General features: G+C 34.0%; 4 protein-coding genes across 6 annotated transcripts; 3 read left to right on the forward strand and 1 right to left on the reverse strand.

Annotated features, from left to right (window-relative positions):
* Positions 1-224: 224 nt before the first annotated feature.
* LOC103871173 (NAC domain-containing protein 19) lies at positions 225-1,689 on the forward strand. Its single transcript, XM_009149401.2, has 3 exons — positions 225-492; positions 578-846; positions 983-1,689. The coding sequence occupies exons 1-3, from the start codon at positions 312-314 to the stop codon at positions 1,478-1,480; spliced, it is 948 nt and encodes a 315-aa protein (XP_009147649.1). The 5' UTR covers positions 225-311; the 3' UTR covers positions 1,481-1,689.
* Positions 1,690-8,951: 7,262 nt separating this feature from the next.
* Positions 8,952-10,592, forward strand: LOC103871175 (NAC domain-containing protein 18). Of its 2 annotated transcripts, none has more exons than XM_009149402.2 (3): positions 8,952-9,328; positions 9,400-9,701; positions 9,794-10,592. In XM_009149402.2, the coding sequence occupies exons 1-3, from the start codon at positions 9,109-9,111 to the stop codon at positions 10,277-10,279; spliced, it is 1,008 nt and encodes a 335-aa protein (XP_009147650.1). In that variant the 5' UTR covers positions 8,952-9,108; the 3' UTR covers positions 10,280-10,592. The 2 variants fall into 2 exon arrangements, with proteins under 2 accessions (XP_009147650.1, XP_009147651.1); XM_009149403.2 differs by having other exon boundaries at positions 8,959-9,304.
* A 271-nt stretch (positions 10,593-10,863) lies between these two features.
* On the forward strand, positions 10,864-12,983 carry LOC103871176. 2 transcript variants are annotated; one of them, XM_009149404.2, is made up of 2 exons: positions 10,864-12,356; positions 12,435-12,983. In XM_009149404.2, exon 2 carries the CDS (start codon positions 12,445-12,447, stop codon positions 12,766-12,768), a length of 324 nt encoding a protein of 107 aa, XP_009147652.1. In that variant the 5' UTR covers positions 10,864-12,356; positions 12,435-12,444; the 3' UTR covers positions 12,769-12,983. The 2 variants fall into 2 exon arrangements, with proteins under 2 accessions (XP_009147652.1, XP_033128389.1); XM_033272498.1 differs by having other exon boundaries at positions 12,439-12,983.
* An 88-nt stretch (positions 12,984-13,071) lies between these two features.
* Positions 13,072-15,041, reverse strand: LOC103871177. Its single transcript, XM_009149406.3, has 6 exons — positions 14,498-15,041; positions 14,186-14,326; positions 13,827-14,114; positions 13,550-13,665; positions 13,379-13,466; positions 13,072-13,293 (listed from the first exon to the last, which is right to left on the reverse strand). Exons 1-6 carry the CDS (start codon positions 14,945-14,947, stop codon positions 13,288-13,290), a joined length of 1,089 nt encoding a protein of 362 aa, XP_009147654.1. The 5' UTR covers positions 14,948-15,041; the 3' UTR covers positions 13,072-13,287.
* Positions 15,042-15,227: the final 186 nt, after the last annotated feature.

Consider the following 15,227-nt stretch of genomic DNA (forward strand, 5'->3'; position numbering starts at 1 on the left):
AAAAGAACCTAACATACAAATAGTACGAGGAAGAGCCAAATATGCTCTCATGTAGGTTCAATGAACCAAAGGGATTTGCGTAAATTACGACGATATAACTGACACACGTGTCAGGATTCAAAAGTGTTTAGAGATAAGCACAAAAGTGGGTCCCCAGTTTCAGTACACACGTTAATTCGCAGCGGTGGATTCCATATATATAAATAAGTAGCTTATGACCCAAACCTTATCGTTCATATTTGAATAATAATACTATTAAAACACATACTTGCTGCAATAGTTTCCTCATAGAGAAGTTGAGGAAGAAAAAGATGGGTATCCAAGAAACCGACCCGTTAGCCCAATTGAGTTTACCACCGGGTTTCCGGTTTTACCCGACCGACGAAGAGCTTATGGTTCAATATCTCTGCAGAAAAGCAGCCGGTTATGATTTTTCTCTCCAGCTTATTGCTGAAATCGATCTTTACAAGTTCGATCCTTGGGTCTTACCAAGTAAGTAAACCAAACCGTTACGATTTTAAAGTTCTTGAAAAAAACAACATATTCATATTTTTTCTTGGTTTGGTTGTGATTTTAGATAAGGCACTCTTCGGAGAAAAAGAGTGGTATTTTTTTAGTCCGAGAGATAGAAAGTACCCAAACGGGTCAAGACCGAACCGGGTAGCCGGGTCAGGTTATTGGAAAGCTACGGGTACGGATAAAATCATCTCGACGGAAGGAAAGAGAGTTGGTATTAAGAAGGCTTTGGTGTTTTACATCGGTAAAGCACCTAAAGGCACTAAAACCAATTGGATCATGCATGAGTATCGTCTCCTTGAACCCTCTCGTGCAAACGGAAGCTCTAAGGTAACAATACAACATGCGAATTATCTTAAAAACTAGTCAATTTTCATGTTATGACAAATCACAATTTATAATTAAATTGTATTTTATAATAATCTTTATGATTTATCCCTAATTAATATTTTTTTTTCATTTGCAGTTAGATGATTGGGTTCTATGTAGAATATACAAGAAGCAATCAAGCGCACAAAAACAAGCCTACGAACATGTAGTTACGAGTACTAGAGAACTTAGCAACAATGGTACTTCATCAACGACGTCATCTTCTTCTCACTTTGAAGACGTTCTTGATTCACTACATCATGAGACCGACAACAGAAATTTCCAGTATGCTAATTCAAACCGGCTCTCCTCGCTTAGACCGGACCTAACCGTAGGAGAGAAAACCGGGTTCAACGGTTTTGCGGATACAAACAGCTTCGATTGGGGTAGTTTTGTTGGCAATGTTGAGCATAACTCAGGTCCAGAACTCGGACTGAGTCATGTTGTTCCTAGTCTTGAGTTTAATTCTGGCTACCTGAAGATGGAGGAAGAGTTTAACAACCCGGACGACTTTGGTTTTGCTCAAAATGGTTATGGTATCGACTCGGTCGGGTTTGGGTATTCAGGGCAAGTTGGTGGGTTTGGTTATATATGATGATGGAATGCTGACGCAATAAAAATAGGACATTTGAGTTTTTATTATTGTTGTCATGAGGCAAATGTTATGTATTTGGATTCCAATTCTTTGGGTTTAGAGGCAAGCTCATAGATCTCTAGCTAGATGTACATTTGTTTTCTGTCACCTTTATATTTGTAGATCTTTTGTATTCGTATATATATTTAGTGAATTTTCATATTGGTATATTGTTCGGTGCTACTTAATTAGAATGGTTGTTTCACGTTTTAAACGCGATATTACTTTGTATACTAGTAAACACCCAACAGATCAAGAGACTTATGGGATATATAGACTTGAATGATCAATGATGCAATGTGTATGTGTTAGATGAAACTACACGTATGGGTCAACGTGGATTGCTTTTTTGACCAGAGCACAGTGAAAGTTTACACCGTACAAGTTTCAAACACGTTCTGGTTGTGGTCCTGTCGATCGACTCTGCTGGTTTGCATGCATTTTATTGCAATTAGTTGTTTAATATTTAATTTACTATAATATATTCACATGTTTTTTTTGTTATCTGAAAATTATATTAAACGGGGTAAACTGCAGGTCTTACAAACCTTAAGGAGGCAAAGAACACACTCTTTCCACCACCTCTGGACTCCATAAATGAGAAGAACAACGCCAAAACCAAAAATTTCTCCGCACATCGACGAGACCGCCAACACATAACCGTGAAGAAAACTGAGAGCGAGACGAGACTGCGACGAATCAAAAAGCGAATGAAGAACGAAGGAGAAGAGACGCGACTCTGGTGCCGGCATGCGCCGTGACGCGCGACCGGAAGCTTCAATTAAATCTGGCCGGACGCAAGAGAGAAAGGCAGGGGAGAGAAAGAAACGAATCGTTCGACTAGCGAAAATATAGGTTGCTTCAAGCTGTTACAACTTAAACCGTGATTAACTTTAGTCTCTTAATTGGGGTTTTTAACTTCGGATAAGATACGGTTCTTAATTTTTCTTAGATTTTAATTAAAAAAGCTAAAAACCGTCTAGTAAATAAGAGATATAAAAACTGTTTATTAGCCGAAATGTATAAAAAAAGTCAAATCATGAGTTAAAAACTCCGGCTAAAAAACCGGAGTTAATCATACTCTTACTAGTAATATTTTAGATTCCATCATAGTTTGCAATGTGGATCACATTGTATAGATTAGGGGTATATAAATAAATTTAGGTAAATTATTAAAAACAAAAAAAAATGAGTCCGCCCCTGTTCGTAACATGCTTTGAGATTAAAAAAAAAAACTCTTTTAGCCCATGAACTAGAACCTTATTTAAGATCGGCGACTCCATACCAGCACCGCCATCATCAGAACCAACAAATTTGGTTCTGATATTATGTTAACTTTGAACACAAAACCTAAATAACAAATAAATTGATTCACATTTAACAAAAAAATAAAAATAAAACAAATTGATTCATGTTTTTGTTTATTTACTCAGTCTCATCACATTATCCTATGTGGGAATCCGAATAAAATGTTTCATGAATACTGAAGGATATGCATAGCCAAATTCTAACTAGTTTGTATATACAAACGTTAAATAACAAAATCATATATATGCATGTTTATTGCGTATAGTGTCATACTTTTTTTTTTAATAATAATTATATAAATCCCCAAAAGGGTCCATCGGAACAGTATACAAACCGACGCTCCGGTAAAAAGAGTATAATGTTATCATACATGTTTCTTTATATATATAGAATTATGTTACGTGATTTTTTTTGTTAAAGGGTTAAATCATGTTACTTGACAAAAAGCTATTTCACATGATATGTTTAGATCAACGAGGTATATAAGATTTATTTAAGGTTTTATCACCGTATTTTATTTTACTTTTTGCCAAGTCTTTTCTTCATAAAATTTAGTTACTTAGAAAATAAACCTAACTAACATTTGTATATTGTATTTCTTACGTATTAATCAAGAGTTCTCACTAATCAATTGGTGGGTAAGCTTCAAAATATACGCAATGTCCTTAAATTATAAAAATGACATTTGTGGTTATATACACGAAAAATACATGTAACCAAGACAATGTTTTAAATTTATTTGTTTGTTTTGTGGTATTTGCACATGTGTGATATTATCCGGTGGTTGAAGAAACTCGCTAATTATATCGGATAAAGCAGAAGACTAAGGAACGGTCCTTAATCACTTTCCTAAACCAGCTAAAGTAAGAGATGATTTAGCAAAAGCAAAATTCCCACCGACTAGAAGAAACCATTTGATTCTTTAGTACGGAATTTATTAAAATGATTTAATTAACTCTCTGGACATACATGATACATAACCCTGTACCTAGCTGTATTGAATACATACGCGTGACGCATGCTGAGCGTGTTAATTTTACGGTCTGAATTTTGGTCCTCTATAGTCGTAGTAACATACAACGTCTTAGAGAAATGATCTCACATCTAAAAATGAAAAAGACAAGTAATATATAAAAACTTTGTACTAACTCACTTATGGCCAATTAATTTTAGATATTTATAGTTAACAAAAAGATGTCATAAAATGTTCAGCTTTTATGCCCAAGATGAACACGGTTACATTATGGACACATCTTTAAAATATTATCTTCGAATATATTAGTTGATCTAAAAACAATTGATTAAGCTATTATAAGGATAAGAAAGCTTTGCTAGGGTTTACTGTTTTTTTTTTTTTTTACTAAAAGAGTTTACTGAAGTATTGAGCAAAACGAAACGAGTTATTGAGTTTCGGACTTTTCAACGAGTATAATTTTGTTTGGATAAATACGAATTCGTGTGGTGGAATATGTCGTGTGTGTGATTCTTAGGTCAGATTCGTGGACAAACAACTTCATAACCAATTTCTAGCCATCCGAGCTTCTGGTGACACTTAATGCGACGGGAGCTTCATGGTTTGGTTTGCAACAAGAAGCTAATAAATTTGATTATGTACATATATTTATTCTTGAGTAACTTTATTCTTTAGTTCTTTCACCTCGTGAAAGTTTCAAACAAAGGATGCAAACACAGTAAAAAAGCAGTTGTTTAAATGATGGATTTTACATTCATTCAAAACAATATTAGACGAAGTTTTGTTGTGCAAAAATATATTCTTAAACTAATTATAGATAATTTTTTGAGGAGTATGTTGTGCCGAACCATATTGAAATCATTTATGTTGTATTAGATACATCCCCCATAGTCATACCTGGACTAAAGAGTCTAAGACTACAAAATAACTTATGTGATATATAGCTAGTGACTTTCTAATTATAGAATAAAGGAAAATCATCACATGTCCAAAGCAACAAAGATACAAAAAGTTAAAATTGACCACATTTTCCGATTAGAGCACTGATCATTTCGTTTCTTTGTATTGTATTATGGGGAAACTGACCAGGATGACCACGTTCATATTATAAAGTTTGAAGTTTTTTTTGGATAAGTAATAAAGTTTGAAGTTAGGTTACCATAATACCATTATATATATATGACATGGTGAACAAATTCACCATCAAAAGTTAATAAGGTCTGATTTTCTTTAAGAAACGAATGCTATTTTAGCATGGTTTGATTGTTAGTATGTAGGTATGTAGGTATGTATAATGTATGTTTGCATGGTATGTACTGACAATGCATGTATCGTATATATGTACGTCTATGCACCTGTGTAAGGTGTTATATGTATAGGTAAATATGTTGACAAAATTTTTTTTGAAGTACTTGAGAAACGCTTTCATGAATAATATATATCTTTATATAGTTTAACTGAAAAAGACAACCACCTATTTGGACAGACATCAATCAAACACACATATTTGTATTATTAATTCAATGAAGTAATTAAACAGCACCGAATCCTACTGTCGGGTATATCCATCTGATTAAAACAATTTGCTAGGACCATTAATTACGACCCTAGTTAACAGAAAGACCACTGGACATATGGTATACCATTGATTAAAAGAGTAAATGTTGGTGTTGTTGTGTGCATAATCCGAAATTGGAAAAGTGTTTTACATTGTATCGGATGAAAACACTGTAATGGTGAGAATTCCTTTTGAAAACTTCTAATCGGAAGTGTTCTTAGATCATAATATTGTCTCTGGTCCAGAATTAAGTTTTTATAATATAAATGAATATATTCTCTGGTCCGGAACTAGACTTTCATAATATGTTCGAGACCAGAGACAATGTTATGATCTAAGAACACTTCCTATTAGAAGTTTTCAAAAGGAATTTTCACCATTACACAGAAAATGGTTAAAAATGAGAAAGAAATAGAGATTTCAAATAAGATGTCAAATCTTTTAAAAACCCGTCCAAAATTTGTCAATTCTCTATTGATTCAATTTTTATTTCTTAATTAAACTTTAACCTCTTTATTTACACTATATATTAGAATATTATATATACTTTTTTGTTTAATAACTCCAATATCATGGATAATGTTCCTCTAAGGTTCAAACTCCTCATAATAATAATAAAATAATGAGTTATACATTATTTTCTTCTAAAATATGGGAATGAAATAATTTTATTAGAGAACTGTAAAAATGTTAAAAACATCTTTTAATTTGGTGATGTTATTATCGATAACTTATATTATAATAAAAAAGGAAGGGCAAGAAAATGAGTGAATTTCCTCATATATACCGCGAGATTCCTTTTTATACATATTCTTGAATCTAAGATTCAAAATACGGCCCTACATTTTTCTGTTGCTAGAAAGGGCTTCACATTTTTGCAATACACCATTACTTCATCTCTTTTTAATTTGCTAACAATCTCACATTTTCAAAGCTGGCGAGCTGACGGTGGAAAACTTGACTATACTTGTCGCATACTATAGATATCTTTCTATGGTTTTTACTTTTTAGAAACAAAACGTGTTATTTTTCTTCATCAGTTTTATCTTTTTGATTTATTTACCTTTAGTTTGTGTTACGTCAAATCAAACATGATGAATGGTAAACAAAATTAATTAGTTTGAAGGCAAAAGGATAATACTCTTTAGCAAAGGATAATATACTCGCTATCTTTCAGTGGTAAACAAAACCAGTGTATTGCCACCACTCAATTGTTTTTTGAACTACTCACAATTTGTTTACAAAAACGTTAATAAGATATACTATTGACAATGTGTTTGCAAGGAAATTTGCTAGTTTAAAACACGCCTCAGGTCTAAAATATGTAAAGCTTTTGACAATATTATATGGAATAACAATATTTTTTTTCAACTAATAACAATAATATTTAAACAGACGTTGGTTCTTGTTTATATTAGTAGATCAAACAACAAAAGCACTTTAAGTTATTGCAAGTGTTTTTTTTTAAAGTCTGCATATAGATATTATGAGCCTACAAAGTGAGGCAACTTCCAAGAAGCCCTAGAAACCGATACATCGTAAGAAACCTAAACCACAATGGCGGAAGATCTTTCTGTAGAAAAATCTTTCTCTACTTCAAGCCTTCGCTCCAAAGAACTTTGAATCACCATGCAGTTTCGACGGAAACAACTTCTCCGCCTAAGTAAAAAAAAGATAAATGTAGAAGGTTTGGGGTACATATTCTAGACCTGACTCCTCATATATGAATCGTGAAACGAGATTAACACCCTAACTTCTCAAGTATCCAACAACCCACCACCGCATAAAATTCACGATTCTCAAAATCCATCGTCGACGAAATTAAACTTAACATAAAAAACGAAAAAGAAGATAACCAAAAAAACAAAAACGAAAATAAAGAAACCATCTCACGACAGCAGTAGAACCAACCGCCACTTGTTGAAATCGCCTACAACTCTGCAACTACGAAACATAGCTTTGTATATTTAATTTTGTATATTTTTTGCTATTAATTTACCAAAAAAAAATATATAACAATTAAATAATATATGAATATCTCAAATCTGAAAACTGATTTTAATAGTTTCTCGTTAGTATTCTATTGAATAGTTATCTTATAAAAAACTATAAAAATGGATTCTTATTACTTAAAATATCCGCACGTTAATTTTTATTTTTACATATTACATATTATCTATTATTATTTTCTATTTTATTATTTTCATAATTTTATACATATTTGAGTTGAAAATTTTCCATGTTTAAAAATTCAATTAGGCAAAAAAAAATAACAAAAAAACTACAAGGAACTAATTTTGGTGATTATATATGTATATAATGATAATAAAATAATATTCCAAGTGGTCACACGATGAAATACTAATAACAAAAGCGTGAGATGACATCTGAAACGTAAGAAATGCTTTATTGAAATTTCCCACACCGAACCCGCCATCCATTTCCACATCATCCGTTTGTTACATTTGTGTGGCAATGTCATTATTCATGGCCGACTTTTACGGCTTGCCACTTGTCGACTGGACTCATACTCAGAATAACACGGTACTATTGGCAGGCATGCGTTTTGGTAATGTCCATACATAAAATATAGTGATTTTGCTATTTTTTGTAGCATTATCAAGATTTGTCAAATTTAAATTTTAACAATTTCTGGAAACGATGTTCCTTATCTATAATATTGGCCTAAAAATGGTTTAGATAAAGAAAATATTATTAATTTACAGAAATTAACTTATAGGGTTAAAAAAAAATTGACACTGTTTTATACAAGTTAAAGTGTTTCCAATTTCAATAGTGTCAGTATATATTACCTGATAGACTACTCATCATCAACTTTCTTTTTCAGTCTCTCCGACGGTTAATTTCATGAAAAATTTGTATTTGTGGTTGATAATTTTCTTACTAATATTTAAGCGTTCAGTGGCGTTTTCATGTAAAACTAACGAGTAGCTGTATAATGTAAGTAGGTACATCAATAGAGGAAAACAACAGGCGAAATCAATAGTGAACTTTCTAAAATGACTTTTGTGTTATTTTAATTTAGTAAAAGGACAAACACATTTATGTATTTTATGTAATGAAATGTATCGCTATCGTTGTTGATCGCAAATTCCACGTCATGGCCGCTCGTGTCGAGCCGCACTTCGAGCTTATATGAACACTGAACACATATTATAATGCATGGTTAAGAAAGTCATTATCTAATTCAAAAGATGTGATTTTACCCTTATGTACTTTAGTATGGTAATTAAACAGATTCGCCATGATTAGTCAGACATTGTATATGTGTCGAAATGTCGTCATTCTTTATCTGCTTTTAAGTGCAAACCAAACCACGCTTAAACCGGCTGAATTATGGGGAATATGTATTATTATAAACTGGAAACATAGACTAAAATTTTATATTTTTAACAAAAGAATAATAGATAAAAATTAATTAACATAGAAAATTAAAAACAATTATTATTTATCACGAATAAAAATATATTATTTTATCAATAATGTTATAAATTAATAAAATATCATAACTATAATATATGTAATTATTAAAAAAAACTATTGTATAAATACATGTGGATACAATGGTGTACGTACAAAAGATTCCAGTGGATAAAAACCATTCATACTTGGCTTTTTTATGCATCCATTTAAAATACAAGAGAGCTTAACGCCGACTCTCACAAGCAAAGTGTCAACCATCTCTCTTGCCTTTTTTTTTCTCTCAAAAGAAAACTCAGATCAGAATATATGCAGGTTATGGAGACTACAGATTCTTCCGGTGGTCCGCCGCCGCAGCCAAACCTTCCTCCCGGATTCCGATTCCACCCAACCGACGAAGAACTCGTGATCCACTACCTCAAACGCAAAGCAGACTCTTCTCCTTTACCAGTCGCCATCATCGCCGACGTCGATCTCTACAAACACGATCCATGGGAACTTCCCGGTAAACTAAACCAAAACCAAACCGGTCAGATCCGTATTGTTTTCTTTTGTTTTTTTCCTGACCATTTTTGTTGATGCTTGTCTAAATTCTTACAGAGAAGGCTTTGTTCGGAGAACAAGAGTGGTACTTCTTCAGTCCACGTGATCGGAAATATCCAAACGGAGCTAGACCGAACCGAGCTGCTACTTCCGGTTATTGGAAAGCGACCGGTACAGATAAACCGGTGATTTCAACCGGAGATGGTAACAAAAAAGTCGGAGTCAAGAAAGCTCTCGTGTTCTACACTGGGAAGCCACCGAAAGGAATTAAATCAGATTGGATCATGCATGAATATCGCTTAGCCGATAATAAACCTAGTCTCAGATGTGACTTTGGTCACAAGAAAAACTCTCTCCGGGTAAATAATATTATTATTATAATATTACTATGATTTTTTAATTATTATTTTCTAGGGATGATGTTGTTTTTGATTGGTTTAAAACTCTGTAGCTTGATGATTGGGTGTTGTGTCGGATCTACAAGAAAAACAACAGTACATCATCCCGACATCATCACCATCATCATCTGGATAACGATAAGGATCATCATCATCATTTTCATCATGACATGATGAGGGATGATGATCTTTACCGTCTTCCTCTGTCGGTTCCCGGTCAAAACGTTTCAAGAATGAATATTTTCCCGGCGGTTTTCTCCGATAACAACGACCCGGCGGCTATATACGACGGAGGTGGCGGCGGAGCCGGTTACTCGATGAATCACGATTTTGCATCGTCGTCTGGATTGAATCAGAAACCGAATATTCCGATGCCGTTTTGGGATCAAGATCCGGCTAAGAGGTTTAACGGCGGCGTTGGAGACTGTTCTGACATGGTCTCTTCAGTGGCAGCGCCGTCATCAATGCAGCAGCAAGGTGGGGTTTTGGGGGATGGTTTAGACAGGACCTCGTACCATTTAACCGGTTTGAATTGGTAATTATTTCCGGTCGGTTCGCTGTGAAAATTAGAAATCGAACTTAGAATGAGTTCGGTTTACATATTTTGAAGATTTGTGTATACGGTTTGAGTAATTTGGGAAATTGGTTACGGTTGATTGGTTATTGTATAGGGTTAGAAAGATGGAGATTAAAGAGATTAGAGAGGTGAAGAATGAGGCAACATATAGAAGATACAAATTAATTTTATTTTCCTCTTATGATGGTTATTATTATTCACTAAACGTATAGTAGATGTTTCATGTTTGTATACTGTATAAATTGATGCATGTAAATATAAATAACAGTTGTAGATATTAGTGTGTTTTTAATTCAGATATTTATGCCGTCGTATGTCTTAAATGGTGGGAGTTTATTTGCTAAGAGCATTATTTAATACTTTAATAGATGGTAAAATGAATGAAAACATATCTAAGATGAGATAGAAGTATTTTTTTTTTCATTTCAAGTTGAAGGAGTTTCCATGACCTAAACCAATAAGACATCATTTTGAACATTTTCTAAGGCAAATCTTTATAGGATGCAACTACACTAATCTATTACCACTTGATTATTAATCGTATGTTAAGACATGAATGTATACTTCAAATACAAATTATACAATACCTTGCCGCCATGCAAATCCATCTCGTTTTGGTTAAAAGATTATGTATAGATAGAATAAGTATAACCAATATTTAGATGATCTTGTACTTATGTATTGATTGCGATAGTTTCAACTTTCACAGAACCACTGATTTTGGAATATTGCACGGTGAAGTTTGTTCTTTTAGGTGACATGCATATAATATATTGCTCTTAAAATCTCAAACTTATAGACCAGAGACTATCGAGTAAAATTTACATTCAATAATAAATACACATGACTTGCCACATCAAAATAAGACAAAAGGAGTTTGTGTTGTCAAAAAAATAATACAAAAGAAGTTTTTTTTAATTTGAATATGTATATTTATATTAATATACGAGGTAAGAATAAGATAATCATTCATAATTGCTTATAAAGATAATGAAAACCAATAGACTTTCGAAACATCTGAAACCTGCTGGATATTGTGATAAGCATCAAACTGAGCTTGTAGATAAGAAGTTAATAGGAAAAATGTGTATGGTGTTGTATGATGGGCGTATGAATGCATATGCATAATAGTGTTGACGAAAACTTTGTTTATATTTCACACAAAATTTTGTATTTCTATTATAGAGTTAAATTTTTTCCAATAGTTCACTTTATAATCGAGTGAAATATAAAATAATGTTGTTTTTTTCAGTATATATTTAAAGTGAAAAATCAAACATTACTCTATATTTCACTATATTATAGAGTAACTTTATTATATAATGAATTATTGGAACAAATTCAACTCTATAATAGAATTAATTTATGTTGTAAGTGATATTTGGTGATTTGAAAGAATTTTATATTTTTTTAGGACATTTCTAATGGCGCACAAAATTAGAAATATAGTTGATTTAACTTCTTGTTATTGATCATCAGGGCAAATCTAGACTGTTTATTTAATGGGTGCACGCACCATTGTTTATAAACACCCATTGTTTATAAAAAAAGGCTTATATAAAGGTTCGAAACTAGGAAAAAATTGGTGCACAAGCTTCTTTTTACCATCTGAACTTACTAAATTTTAGTGTTTGCTATTCATAAAAAAAAGTGTGGGTACACATGTCCCCATACCTTAGAGCATGGCTTGGCCACTGGTGATCATAATTGCCAATATAAGGAAAAAACCATTGTTTCTGAATAATAAGAAAATACGAATATGAACCATAAAAGAAAATAAAGTGAATATAAAAACGACTAAAGAAGTGCAAAAAAGCCAAGAAGGTGTTGCTAGTTGTTACTCTTTTCATTACAGCTAATACGATTAGTTGGCAGAAATGTGAAAGCTTTAATTTTTCTCTAAGTTTCCTTCTCATCGCCAACCATAGTTTTGTAATTATTATACACCTTTGTTACAATATTTTAAACTATAGGATCTTAAAAGAAAAAGAAAAAGCCAGTCATATTTGAATCCAGACCATATAACCACTTTTTGTTCTGTAAGAAACGGTCTTCTGTTCTTATAAATATATATATGTAAATCATGCAAACCAATAACAAAGTTTTTTTTTCTATAGACAGAGAGTAATGCAGTTTACAAGAAGAAGATTCCCACCACGAGAAGCTCTAGAGATGCCGGCAGCAGAACTGAACCGAACCGGTCGGAGAAATCACGGGTCGAGTCTAAGGACCAGGCTGGCTTGCACGTGTTCAGGTCGGCCTGGCTCGGCTCGGTGCGTTCGGCACGGTTATATTGTTCCCAGCAGAGAGAAGCTGATAAGGAGAGCAAGTGACGGAAACAGAGAAATATTAAAGAGAGCCTTGATGCCGTCTAGCCATCATCGGATGAGTCACCGGCGGTGGAATTTCCGGCCAACTCCAAGCCGACTCTGTAATATGTCTTCTACTTGATCTATCTTTATTTTCTTTTCTTGAAAAATCATTCTCGGTTTTGCTCAAAATTACCATACAAAACCTTTTTTACTTCATGTTATCAAGTATAAATTTTTGGATGGTTTGATGTATCGGGAAGACTTTTTTTATTTCCAGATCCAATCAGATAACAATATGATCTGTTTAATGAAGTTATGTATTTAAGTATTTAATAAAAATGTTTATGTTGTTCAGGCTCTGGTTATTTTCTTATACATAGATCCATTTATCTAAATATCCTTATCATCATTTTTGATGTCTACTGTGTGTGTGTTCATAAACTTTGTAACAATCATCGAATAGAAATATTTATGTGGTGTATTCAAGATAGTGGATAATTTTCTTACACATAGAGAGAACCATTCATTTGAAATTTTCAATATATATATTCATCTCTTTTGTAACAATCTCAAATCTCCGGTCTCTCTATTGGGCTAACTCTGTGTATATATACATACAATACCATGACCATAAAACCCAATTTTGCATGCAGGTTTCTCATTCCTGTAATAAACCAACACCATGAGTTTGTGTTACATCAATGTTCTTGTCATTCGAATGAGAACGGTTCAGGAGATGTAGTAAGTACCTTGGAGGGATCAATGGGTGTAGTAGAACTCGAAGAGTTCTCAATGACGGACTCCGAGATTCTAGCTTCTGATTTTTCATTTGAGTAACTGAAATCAAGAAAAAGTAAACATTAGTTTTAGAGACTTTAATGAAGATTATAGACTTGAAAAAGTTAGTTTGATACACTTACGTTGAGAGTATAGTGACCCAAATAAGCTCCACGCAATCAACCCATAGTAGTCGTTGCTCTACAGGAACCAAACCGTATGTGATCAAATGAGCAAACGGCCAAAGCTTCCAGCCTGCCTGCATTAGAAAAACAAACAATGTTTAATCTTAAATCTTGAGCAGGGCCGGTGAGATTTAGAAGACCATAAATATTATTAAGTTAATAATTCTAAAAAATTTGAGGACCAAGCGAATATTTCATCCGGCTTGCAAGTGAGAGAGGAAGGAGAGTTTCTTACTGTTAGCATAGGCAAGAACGTAGCTTCTAATTCTTTGAAGATGCTGAGAGGCGATTCAAGACGAAGAAACCCAAGAACCGTGAAGTAAATACTGTTCCATATAGCAGACCACACGGTTTGATCAAAAGCGACTTTAGCAGGAACAACCCACCAATCTTGAAAAGGGAAAAGCTCCTCGCAGAACTGGTAATAGAAATGAGACAAAGAGCCATGGAGGGTGAAACCCACTAGTCCTGATCTCAGTGTTCTCGCTCTGTCAATCTCAAACAAAGGTTTGCCTTCGTAACACTGGAGATAAATAAAGATTGTTAATACCATACAAAATTATCAGCTTAGAGTAGTAGATAGAAAACAAGAACCTGAGCTATCCAGTCTCCGACAGAATACACAACTCCACTTATGACCATTTTGGCAAGAACAGGGTTTCTCTTCAACGCTTCCTCGTAAGCAAGCCAGTTATGTTGAGGAGCGTATCTTAATATCTCAAACAGTGTCCATCCCTGTGGTTACAAAACCAAATAAAAGACAAAGCTCAAGATTTTATACAAAACAGTTCAAGAACTAGATTCAAGCATCAAAGTCATAAATATTTATTACTTGTCAGTCAAGCAACATCAAAATCATAAATATTTATTACTTGTCAGTCAAGCAACATCAAAATCAAAACTTACATGCCAATAATCATGATCGATGGTGAGCAGTTTGGTGATGGCGTAAGTACCAGCAGCTAGAACTATCGTGGCGTTGATGCTCCTATCGATCATCTTTTCCATCTCTTCGCTCTCTCTGCTCTTCTCGTCTCCCAAGTCAGCTGTTGGAGAAGATGAAGGGAACCCTTCAAAGGAAAGCTGTTCAGCACCAAACCCAACAACCACCGGTTCGTTCACATCTCTCTCCGTCTCGCTGCTCATCGCAACCAGAGAACCTTCCTCGTGGTCCGTACGATCCCCGCTCTGCACCGGAATCACATCGGTCTCATCGTGGACCAACGCGCACGAAACGCAGCTTCTCCGTTTGTTAATCCTAAGGAAGACTTGGGAGCGGTGCGGTTTCCGAGAAGGTTTCGAGAGAGAGAGGAAGCTACGCGGAGAGATTGAGGTGTGGAGTGAAGAAGTTGCCATGGCGAGTTGACTCGGTGAAAACTCAGAGTCAGACTCGCTCAGTTTCTCCGAGTTGTGGAGCTTTTTAAACGGACGCTTATCTTTATTACAAGATTTTGTGAAGTCATGAAGAGTTCCACGTAGCTGTGTTCTGGTACGATTGTGTTAGATCTAATCTAACGGCTGTGATTTATTGTTTGAGTTATTCATGTGTTTTGACTTAGACGATGAACGGTTGCGATCAGAAACTCTAGAAAGTATCGGTCTGAAGGAGAAGTACTGGTACCAACTTATAGAAGAT

The sequence above is a fragment of the Brassica rapa genome, chromosome A06 (genome assembly GCF_000309985.2).
Source record: "Brassica rapa cultivar Chiifu-401-42 chromosome A06, CAAS_Brap_v3.01, whole genome shotgun sequence".
NCBI lineage: Eukaryota > Viridiplantae > Streptophyta > Magnoliopsida > Brassicales > Brassicaceae > Brassica > Brassica rapa.